This window comes from Acyrthosiphon pisum, chromosome A2 (assembly GCF_005508785.2).
Source record: "Acyrthosiphon pisum isolate AL4f chromosome A2, pea_aphid_22Mar2018_4r6ur, whole genome shotgun sequence".
NCBI classification, from domain to species: domain Eukaryota; kingdom Metazoa; phylum Arthropoda; class Insecta; order Hemiptera; family Aphididae; genus Acyrthosiphon; species Acyrthosiphon pisum.
Window position 1 is genome coordinate 107,008,623 of NC_042495.1, and position 12,677 is coordinate 107,021,299.

Genomic DNA, 12,677 nt, shown 5'->3' on the forward strand with positions numbered 1-12,677 from the left:
TTTCAGTTAATTTATATGCATATATTTTAGTATTGGTATGGTAAATGATAATAGTATAAAGTTCGGGATTGACGTTTTCGACTTCTCGTAGTCGTTAAAAAAAAATTTGAGTAATTATTAATCATTACATCATAATCATTATTCATAATATATATAGCTGCGCAACAATTATTTGTTATATTATTATTTTTTATTCCCCTTTTCAGATTTTGTTCGAAGTCTGTGTATAAACGGTTCAATCTCCAGGATGCTCTGGGCACGATCTGTTCACTTCAAACCACCGGTCTATACATCTGAAAACAAAAATAATTATTACAATTATATAAGCATGCGTCACTATACGGTATAATAAGGATAATTGATGCGAACCGTTCTGTGTCAAAAACTTAAAACTTATAAAATAAATTTTATTTATTAAACAAATCACAATTCGTAATTGAATAAGAAATACAATTGTATGACTAAAACAATACAATTATAATCAAACAAAGATTTTATTCTCTTACTAGTGTCTATTTTCTCTTTTTATAAAAACAAATAAAACCCTGTCCAAGCCCGAGGTACGAAAAACCCCACGCTACTAAACTCATTGCAGTATCAAAAACATTGGCCGGTGGGCGGTGACGCGATGTGTTTTGCAGTATAACTACCTAACAACAACCAACAACGCATACCTATGCGATCTCTTATCCCTCAGAGACCAGATTTATCATTAATTTTTGCAATATATGTGGGCCGCTGCAACCGACCGAAAATTATGTTCTTTCTCGTATCGATTAAATTGTACTGTCACCAAACTTCCAAACATGCCTTCTAAGCATATTGTACAAAAATAAGAAACCTTGAAACTTCCAACACGTAACACCATATTATACGCGATCGTTCAACATAATATCTTCTCCGGTTAAAATTACAAAGCGTTAGTTCATACTTCATAATGACCGAGTACTTCCTAGGTCAATAATCTTTTAATATAATTCACACTACGGTATAACTGTATTAGGTTAGTACGCAAAATAATCATAATAACAACAGAGAGGACATCGCCATTTGTTATAAATTACGATCGATACAAACATATAAAAAAACAAATCAAAATTCATACAATGTTGTTTCTTATATTATATCAAAATTGGGTGTACCTACAACTTTCAACAGACATTACAACGATAAAAAAAAAATGTATTTAAAAAACGTGTAAGGCAATAGCAGGGATGACACACGAACGCGCTTTTCCAGTGTCATGTAAATTATATTATTTGGTAAACTAGGTATAAGTTTGATAAAAGTATTTTTTATTATCTTGTTATGATTTTTATTTTATATAATAATTGTATTTTAATTTAATTTCGTTGATCAACAAAATATATGTAAATATGTGTCTATTTTGATAGGTGCAGCGGAGTGTGGAGGTAGGGTGGCTATAATATGTTGAACGGCGGGCAGAGGTAAACTTATATTAGTCGCCTGCGTATTGGTCATACACATTTTAGAAATTATTTTTATAATATTACATATTTTGGACAGTTGTTTTATTTTTTTAACTATCAATTTTATAGGGACACACAGCCCAAAAAAAAACAAATCATAATATTTACTCGACAAGTAAAATGTATTAGACTTACACATCCCTAACATATTATGGTATCTAACAAACGCTAATTTTAACATCAACAATCTATAAGAAAAGCTTTGTATAATAATACATATTTTTTTCTAAAAAACTATTTCTATTATTAATCGTTTGAATAAGATTTTTTATTTTAACAAAACACAGATTACCTATTTTATTAATTGTATTATTATAATTGTTTTATAGTTAATTAATTAATTATTATTTATCTAGTCATCAAACATATTATAATATATGGTATTAGTATTGACATGTCAGATCTCGTATAAACCATATGAAATGTTTGGAGTATTCTTCCTATCAAAAAACGGAGTCATGTACGATGTACCTATACATAACACACATATTTTTGCATCTCTCGGGATCTAGAATATTTAATAGATATTATTTTAATTAGATACCTATAAGTAATAACTTCTATTGGATTATATATAATCTTATTAAGACTTAAGAATTGTATAATGACCTTTTCGTGTACTCTAATGATTTTATATAGGTAAATGCATTTCCATAAATTATTGTTTAAGACTTTCACATTTCATCTACAATCAATTAACATTTTATGTCAAGTTGCCTCACTCGAAATGATCTTTATAACAAAGTGTCAGTCATAATTTTGATGTTCGTATTTATTCTTCTCATGTTCGTTCTAATTATTCTTATAGTCGACTCATCATTTAGGCCAAAGTCCAAAAATAACACTACACGCGGTAAGACAATTTTACTATCATCTCTTGACATTTTAATTGATAGAGTTAATAGTGACAAAAATAATTATCAACAAATCAAAATTTGGGACTATATTATACCTAATATTAAAATTAGTTCTTCAATGTGAAAACAGTATTTTAAATTTTTTAAGATATTCCAATTTTAACGGGTTTTAATTAGTGTATATTATGTATACAACTCTATATATTGTAAAAAATGGCTATCGTGTATATCACTAGCCGGAACTATTATTTCATCGAAGTACCCAATGAGTCACTGAGAAGAACATTACTTAGTATATTATTACATATATCACGTACATCACGTTAAAATAAGTTACGTCAAGTAACTCCCAGTGGCGCAGACAAATTCTATATTTCATTTTTTATTCTTTAACGTCTTTATATTCCGAATTTAATTAAGTTATACTGACTTAGGTTATAATTACAATATTACACCAACAATTATTTTTATAGTATAATTTTAATATATAAACAGAGAGATGATAACATATTATGAGTCTAATGACCCGGAAACTAAATCCCTGTTTTGTTTAACCTTGATATAGGAATGTCAAAAATCTAAATGAAAGGAACTTGTCTCGCTGTACTAGATTTTGGAACATCCGTTGAGTTTTAGCCAAAACCAAAAATATCCTTAAATTTCAAGAGTTAAAGAGTAGGATTAGGGCATCAGTCCAAAATAAAACAATTGTTTTTATTTACTTTACTATTTTCATCTAACATCTGTAATACATCTTTTATATTTTATCGCAGTTTTATTATTACGTCGTTCAATTTTTATTATCAATGAAACATTTGAATAGAGCATAAAAAATAAAGCAGGAAAATAATTTTTAAGAGTACCTATAAGAAGTGAATTTATACAAACTAATAAAAATAGTTATTAAAAATGAGGAACCAGGCAACGTCATAGCCAGAGTGGCTGAGGAGGCTACAGCACTCCCGATAATGCAGGAAAATTTTAAAATGCTTTCATTATTTTGTGAACGTAAGACCTAACCCTGTAATAAATTATAAAACTGTATTTTTTTATAAAGGTTGCTGCAAAAATCTTAACATATCCAGGGCATGGGCATCAGTATACCAAACTTATGAAGGATAATTAGCCTCCCATATAATATAACAAATGTTCAACCACTACCATACACCACCCTCCCCTCACCCATCAACAACCGACAAAAATGAAGATGACAAATAAAAATATTGAATAGGAGTGATTTTGTAAATCTGGTCATGAGTAATTTTTTTGAAAGTTCCTTGACGACTGAAATAAGTACCCCCACTAAGTAAAAAATTCGTTTTTTTGATTTTCTCAATAGTTATTTAATGCCACGGGAAAAACCACCGAAAAATTACAAAAAACCGCTAAAAAAAGGATTTTAATTTCTAACGCTTTGTGTATCACCATAGAAACGAATAAAAAAATAATATTAATTCAACTTACCTACATGCTATTATAATAATTAATAACAATATAAAATATCCAGACTGACAAACCGTCTCCACTCAGAATCATTTTTCTTATACAATTATATCATTGAATTCAAGTTTAATACAATCCATTATACATTGATCCACTTGTAACCTACTGTACAGCAGATCGACATCTACTTACCCACTTTTTTTAAATTTGTTTTGTACGTATTATTTAATGATTAAAAACTCAAAAATAACGTATGGTATATTTATTTAATAAAGGGTAATTTGGTGGTGTGGGGGGCTTTGCCCCCACAGTTCTGTTTTCTGAAAATTATCTGGACCTTCCCCATGACAAATTCTTAAATACGCCACTGGCGGAGTACATTAAATTGTCTTATGGTGGGAATTAAATTATATACAAGTTTATCGGAGTACTTTATCCAACACAATCAGTTTTAGAATATAGAATTTTAAAATATTAAGAGTTCGCGTAAAATTACAAATTAAATTTAAAAAAATAAACTATTTGGTTTTTTGTGTACCTACTTGATAAATTTAACGTTCAAAAACGGAGTAAAATATAGATTTTGATTATACTTACGTTTTATGGTATATGCAAAGACAAGGAAGCCTGGCTATGGTATCACCTTGTATCAGTTCTTCCAAACATATGACACATTCACCTTTATCATCTTTTAAAACGTCTTCTGCAAAATAACATGACAATGATTATATCATTTAATAGACTGTAAGCAATATTATAGAAAATATTAAACCACATATAAGTTATATTTAACTACAATCAAATTATTAAGATGTGTAATGTGTATTTGATAATATTTTAATTTAATTTTAGGAATAACAGTATAAACTAATTAATATTTTATAACTTACCGTTGTAAATCAGTCTAGGTTTGGTCAAGCACATAATCAGATGTACTTCTATCTCGTCTGGTAAAACGAACTTTGAACATACTGGACACTTAATTCCTAAACAAATAATTGATAAATATGTAATGCCAAAGTATATAATTAATTAGTTATGATTGTACAGTTTAAGTATATATTTTTGAATTGTAATACACGATCAATAAATTATTTTTGTACATTATACATACACATATTAGTAGGTATTAGTATTAAGATGTTTATTATAGAAAAATCAATAAATACAAAATTAAATAGAACAAGATAATTTTGAGGGAATTAAATCGGTGCATCCCAAACGGCACCCATCCATTGTTAGCTTATTTCCAAACGGCTACCGTTGTAAAAGGTTTCAGCCAAATCAATCCTATGTATAATTTTTATATTTTTAACGCTAAAATTATATAAAAAAAAAACACCAAGTAACAAATTTTAATATTTCAAATATTTTTGAATTTTTAATATAGAGTATCAACTAGTTATCAATATGATTTTAGATTCTGAGTGGAACGATGAATGTATTGATTTTACAATGATGTGTGTATTTTTTATTTTTTTTATTTTTTTTTTGTGTCTGTCATCACATTTTAGGACAGTAAAAGTGCTTGGATTTTCTTCAATAGTACCTTTCTAATAAGAAAGTGAATCTAGTTGGTACTTTGGGGGATGAAAAGTAAAAATTTCCCAGTAGTTTTCAAAAGCGCCGTGAAAAAAAAAGAAAAATTAAGGAAAAACGGGAATTTTTACGCAAAATCTGTTTTAGAGAAAATCGATTTTGGTTTTTGGTACAACTCTAAAACAAATGACCGCATGTACATAAAATTTTGACTGAATGTTTATATTAGCATTTTCTATACACCATAACATTTTTCAAATATTTTGAGCTGTTTACGGACATTTTCAGTTTCCATTTTTTTTAGTTTTTTTTTTCTATAAATATCAATAAAAATGTATTTGTTGGTTAAAAAAGCTTGAGAATTTAATAGAAGGTTCCTATTATATTGTTTCAAAGGCAGACGAAAAAAATAAAAATCCATGTCACAATTTTTTTTTATAAGCATCTTAAGTTCAAATATTGACAAAATACGTAAAAATGACGCAAATTTGCAAATTATTTTTAGTTCGAAATTCATGAAAAATTTTCTTTTTAAATCTAAGATTTAAAAATGTAATATAATAGATTCCTCATAAGTTTGTCTACCTTAAAAAAAAAAAAATTTCCACAAGCAAGTCAAATTAAATTTTTATGAGCATTTGAAATTCATATTTTTACAACATTTGATATTCACTCGATTCCTTACGTAACGATTTTCTTATTTCGTTGTAATTAAAAAACGAATGACTGTAGATACTTGAAAATTTCACTGAATGTTTATATTAGTATTTTCTATATACCATGAAATTTTGAAAATTATTTGACTCTTTTTGAGCTGTTTAAGGACATGGTCAGTTTTCAATTTTTTTTAGTTTTTTTTCTATGAATATCAATAAAGTTTTATCTGTTGGTCTAAAAAAAAAAACTTTTGATAAACTTCTATAGTTTACTATTATGTATCTATGATAGTATCACGGTTTGTTGTTGATGTATAACGCGTTATAAGTACCTAATAGATATATTGTGATATGATTAATTTGGAATTTATTATAGGTACCTACTATAGGTCAATTTTATTTTTAATACCATAGATAATCGTATATAATATGTCTTATACCTAGACTGACATACCGTCTACGATCAGAATCGTTTTTCTTATACAATGATATTATGTCACCTTACCCACCTTTTTTTATATAATTTTTATAATTTACATAGAATATACAATTTCAAAAACACCTACAGTATTATTATTAAAGTATTTCATTTAAAACAATAAATTATTATAATATATTGGATAGTTATTTAAATTATCTTGTTAATATAATTATAATTTTTCTTTAATTGTCTAATGTATTGTGATTTTCAATGACGTTCATACATTGTATAATAATTGGAACGAATTAAAATGCTTGTTTAAAATTATAATCCGTAAGTCCTAAATTCATACAAATATTAATTGTTTTGTGAAATATTATGAAAATTAACCAGTATAAAAAGTAGATTCTAAAAATATACTTCAGTTGAAGTTTACAAAAATTATATATGTATGTATAAAATGTAAATGTATACAACGCAAACTTAAATACATAAAAACGAGGTTTATAATACAGATGGTGAACTAATAAAGATCGTAAAATATGTATGAATGCTTCAATGTATTATAATATCTGAGAAACTTATGTGACCTATGTGAAATATAACTTAAATAAGAAGTATTGGTAATTCATGTGCTATTGCTCAAATACAGTCAGATAAATTGTATAGGTCAACCAAATCTATAATCGAACAACATAGTATTTTTTATTTTGTATTAAGAAGATAAAATGTAAAATAAAAATAAAAAGTTTAAAAAAGTTATAATTATTAAAAATATAATTGACCATAGGTAAATATAAAATATTACATTATGATATTTATCTTGTCTTGGATCTGTCTTGTCTTATAAAAAAAGCGTCATACTAATATATAAACATTCAATTATTTAATTAAAAATGTATTAATTGGTTGACTGGAAAGTATAAAACTGTTAACCACAAAAAATATAAAAATATAGAAATGTATTTGATTTCAGACATATCTCGATAAAGCTACAGCCTTAAGTTAAAAATGTGTACCGTATACGATGCGCGTGTCACTAATCATTAATCACAATATAGATTAACATGCATACTTTATTACTTTATATACCTAGTAATATAGTATCACCAATACTACTGTTGGAGGACAGGGGGAAATACAATTTTAAGTATAATAAACAACAAAGAAATCATATTTTGACTAGCGTACTGATAAACTAGACGTCCTTGTTTCCCCTGTGCCCGGCGCGTACAGTGATCATTCTTGAAAATATAATGGCTTATCGATTCGCCTTTCAAGGCCTCGACGACTAATAAAAATTAATTCAATATCACTAAATAGGAAATATATGTGTACCTACATGTAATAATAACAACACAGTGACGTTTTTAACAGTATAATAACGTTGGAAAATTATTATGGGCGAAAATACGGACTTATAATTGTTTAAATTGCATAACCAACCACCCGTTGATGGTGGCGAATGGCGGTATGTACTTATTTACATAAGAAAATAATTTAACCACCACTTAGAAAATACAATATCGTCTGTACCTATCATACTAACACGGAAACACTACTTACTATTATATAATATATATGTATTGACTATTACAATAATATAGGCTACGTTATACGCGTGTTGCCATTATCATAGAACGTGTGAAAAGATATTAAAGAGTAGCAAGCTAATATTTTTTGACAAAATTATAACAATAATTATAATTGGAAGTCCAACGGAAATTACAACTCGCGTTCTACTAACTAAAATCAGAAATATAGGGATAATAGCATCAAGTTAAAACAGACATTTTATTGACTAGACAATAACTTGAATTGAATCATATTTCAACAGGCATTTCATAGAATACAATAGTTTGCAATTCGATTCTTATTCCAGAAGAATAAATTGCGCACTTTAACAAATATACCTGATATGTAGATTTTTTTATTTTAATGGTAAATAAATATAGGTACGCTAAACATTTAAAAAAATTATTTATTATTATAACATACGATAAATTTAAAATAATAATTACTATAGTACACATGACTTATTTTAATAATATACTACTTGGTATGTGTATAATATTAGAAAAATATATAAACTATATAATTACTATATTAGTAATTGGTATTACGCTAACAAATAATAACTATTAACTTAACCCATGTACACTTTCAAAATACGATACAACGACTTTTCAATAATATGATCACACCAAATTAATGCACACCATAGTAGCACCTATATGAAACATGCCATATTAAATTAAATTCAAAACTGTTTTTATTTAATTTAATACTTTTGTTTGAAATCATTTTTTTACAATTACTAGTGACTACATACTAGATTTAATTTTTAAATCATGTCAATGGTATAAGTTGTTATAAGTACTCATATTTAAATAACAAAAAAATAATTCACGATTTAGTATGTTATAAGTTTTCAAATTATTATATTTAACTATCGCCAAATACACTAAACAATTTAATTAAAAATAATGTGTGTTTAACTAATATTATTACAAATACTAAAATAAAATAATATTGTACTAATAAAACTTGCAAAAATAGGAATTTTTTTTTGTTTGTGAAATTTCAACTTTTACTTTCCTATTTCTTTTTCTGGATTTGTTCGCTAAAATTCTATATAAAGTCGTTCATAATTTAAATAACAATCTAATTATTAAGCACTAATTTTATAATTTATAGGTATAACTGACTACCTACTGGCTACTAGAGTTAATTTATTTTAAACCTTCATTACAAGTGTTGAACGTAATAAATGGTCCAAGGTTCGTTTGTTCAATTTAGTTTATAAATTAAGATGCTAAAAAAAAATTAAAATATCAAGCAGTATTTTAACTAATTTAAGTAGTTAAAATAATGATCAAAAGCCAAAATATGAACACGGGTTCTATTATCAAGTATCGATAGCATGTAAAGTAGTATAGTAGTGTTGAAGTCATCTTTAACTAAAAACATCAATAATACTATAAATTAATAAAGAAAAAGTGTATTATTGGCCTCCACGGTTATTTTCTAACATCAACTTTTACACTATTAATTATTATGCGATTTTCCTCAACTATATTATACAATATATATATGTGTGTGAGTGTAATGTGAGTTATTTTTGAATAATTAATGCTATTAAATTATTTGTATTAATTTGGGACTGAAATAGACTGAATAAGATTGGTTACACTGTGACCAACTTGTGTTGGTGTTGCATAACAAGTCGGGGGATATTTTACTATCTCTATATAATATACCTATATTATATTATTAACTGGAAATTACAACAACTTAATAATTACTGATTATTCTGAAATTATTATAGGTACTTATGATAGTTATACTTATGATATTGAAGGTTTTATTATACACATAAAAAGTTAATAATTTCAAGCAGTTTTCAAAAGCATCAAAAAATAAATAAAAAAATAAAAAAAAATTATAAAAACAAGAGTTTATTTTTACACAAAACCATTTTTTGACAAATTTAAAATTTTCATCAAATTTATTATTAAATTAAAAATATAAAATTTTCTATTCTGTAACAAACTGTAACCAAAAATTAAAAAATCTAAAAAATATATAAGTAAACAGTTTTTTTTATAGATATTTTAAGTTCATATTTGGACGAAATTAGATATAGAAACGAATTCATTTATAATTTACATAATTTATACAGAGATTTATACCATAATTTAAAATATAATTGATTTGACTTCTAATCCATTTTATTACATATAAAAAAAAAGGTATATTAAATAATTTGTTTTCTCGGGATTCAATTTACCAACTAGGTATCTTTTTTTTAGGGACTCAACTTTCGTAGTATCTTTTTTCTGGGGCCTATTTAACCAATACCGCTTCTTCTTACTTAACTCAGTACTCACTTCGGTAAAAGAAAGTGGACCATTATTTCTTAAAATTTACTAGCAACTATTATACCACTAGTTTACTTTACGTATAGTAAAACTTTGGGGAGAATTTACTTTTAAGATCGTAGATAAAAATAATCGATAAAATCGTAAAAATAAAAAAACAATAGATGATATTATCTACATTTCATAATAATTTGTTTTTGTATAAAATCCCACAAATGACCTTGGTTCTATGAAAGTTTGGGATCGATTTTACAATAAAAAAAAATTATATAATTAGGCAAATAAAAAAAAATATACGTATTATATCGTTATACAGTATAAAGTATTCACTTCTCACTGTTTATATCATCTGTAACCATCCGTCAATTGCGTACACTTTTAAACTAGCATAACAATTTGAATAGGTACCTACATATATTTAAAGAAAATTAATAATTTAACTTTTAAAATATCTAGTAACATACATTATATTCGAGATTATATTGTATTACTATAATTACATTCCAAGATTTAAAATAAAAGATGATAGCGAACATTCAATTTTTTTTTATTTTGAGTTAAGGTAAACCAAAAAATATTATTTTATTAAATAATATTAATTTATAAAAATTATAATTTAAAAACAAAAAAGTTATAGGTAGAAACAAACATAATGCAGGTCAGACATTCTGGGCCAGTTTCACCATCAACTTTAAACTTCGATTAAAGTTAACCGGCCGAATTTGCCTGTTATCAGTCGATTAAGCGTAATCGAAGTTTAGTTGGCGAAAGCGGCCCTTAATGAATATACGCTGTATCTTTGTGTATTTAATATTATCATAAAAAAACATAGGTACCTACATTTAGTATCATAACAATTAAAAGACGTCTTAACAAAAATTAATTTATCGAATACATTACATAGGTATTATAAATATTAAGAAATCCATAATTATGAAGTATGTCATACTAAAATTTATATTTTTTTTAGATTGTAACAAGGCAACAATGTTTGTATAATATTTGGTCTTTATACAAAAAAAAAATATTATTGATGGAGATTAGATATCCCATGATATGATCGCAAAAGTTCGGATTTGGTCCAAGTCTGCGCAATACGTGAATACGTCACCGTATTATCATAATTTACTATTGTAAATTATTATTAATGCACTATGCTACGTCACGTGCTTACAGTGCTTAACCATCAAAAAGTTACGATCATACCTTCTTATTTATATCATGGGCTATCCAAATATAAATAATTTCACGATATAAACGATTTTCATTCTGAAAATAAAATATTTCTAAAGAAAGTATCGCATGGGTTAAAACTTAAATTCATAACCTAGTATGTAACTTAACTTTTTGAGTTACTGAATTATTGAGTAGAGGAAGTACAAAAGTTAAGTACACGTCACTCAGAAACTAATAGGTACAATTATTGTACCTGTAAGTACCTAACATAGCTCTGGTCTGCAATTTAAAACATTAATAACGTAAAACGTAAATTTAATTACACAAATAAAACAACACTTATTTATATTATTTTACATTCTACTAGCAGCACTCGTATTAAGTGTAATATAAGTAATATAGGTAAATCATTTATTAGAATTTTAGTTTAAGGTAGTAATATTTTCAATTTATTTTAATTTATTAAGAATCCATTAGCGAAATAATAAATTGTTATTACATTTTGTTATGGATGCAATATGACAATATTGATTTTTCATTACAGTTTTCATCGAAAAACAACGTTTTTATAGATAAAAATACTGGTGTTTGATGTTGTTCCATACACATTTTTATGATCAGTGTAATTATAAACGGAATGCGCTAATGTTCGTTAGTGGAATCATCAGTGAAAATATAAGTACATTGGTTTAATATATTGAATTTTCAAGTTTAAAATCCCATTATTATGTACCTAATATATTTTATTTTGAAAACAAATTTAAATACAATAGGTACTATAATAAAATTATATCTAAGGCTTGGATTGAGTTTTTAATAGATTATTGTACAAATGATCAACACATTAAAAATATTTAAATTATAATTCATATGTTAATTTATAAATAGTAAATAAATATACACAATATTAACTATTCAATTGCAATATAGATAAATACAATTATGTATAATAAGTAATAACAACCTATAGCATTAGTTATGTATAGGTAGCTATTATATAACTGAAAAAAATCAATAACTACTTTTAATTTTTATGAAAAGTCAACATGCTAGTGGATAAGTTCCTTTTTAGTTTTTACCAATATTTATTTTATACGCAATAGTCATAAATAGAACATGTATAATGTAGATAGTAACTATATATTTATAACAAACATTTTATTATTATGATTTATGCTGTCAAAGCTATAATGTCCATAAAAAAAAAAAAAAAT

At 25.8% G+C, this 12,677-nt stretch overlaps 1 protein-coding gene across 1 annotated transcript in view; it reads right to left on the reverse strand.

Moving 5' to 3' along the window:
• Window positions 1-38: 38 nt before the first annotated feature.
• The window catches only part of LOC100161350 (E3 ubiquitin-protein ligase ZNRF2), an 18,437-nt gene continuing 5,798 nt past the window's right edge, over window positions 39-12,677 (reverse strand). Inside the window, exons 2-4 of the mRNA XM_008186487.3 lie at window positions 4,681-4,776; window positions 4,388-4,493; window positions 39-293 (exon numbers count right to left, since the gene is read on the reverse strand). Of these exons, the coding sequence (XP_008184709.1) occupies window positions 236-293; window positions 4,388-4,493; window positions 4,681-4,776 (260 nt within the window). The 3' untranslated portion in view covers window positions 39-235. The remainder of the gene's footprint in view (window positions 294-4,387; window positions 4,494-4,680; window positions 4,777-12,677) is intronic.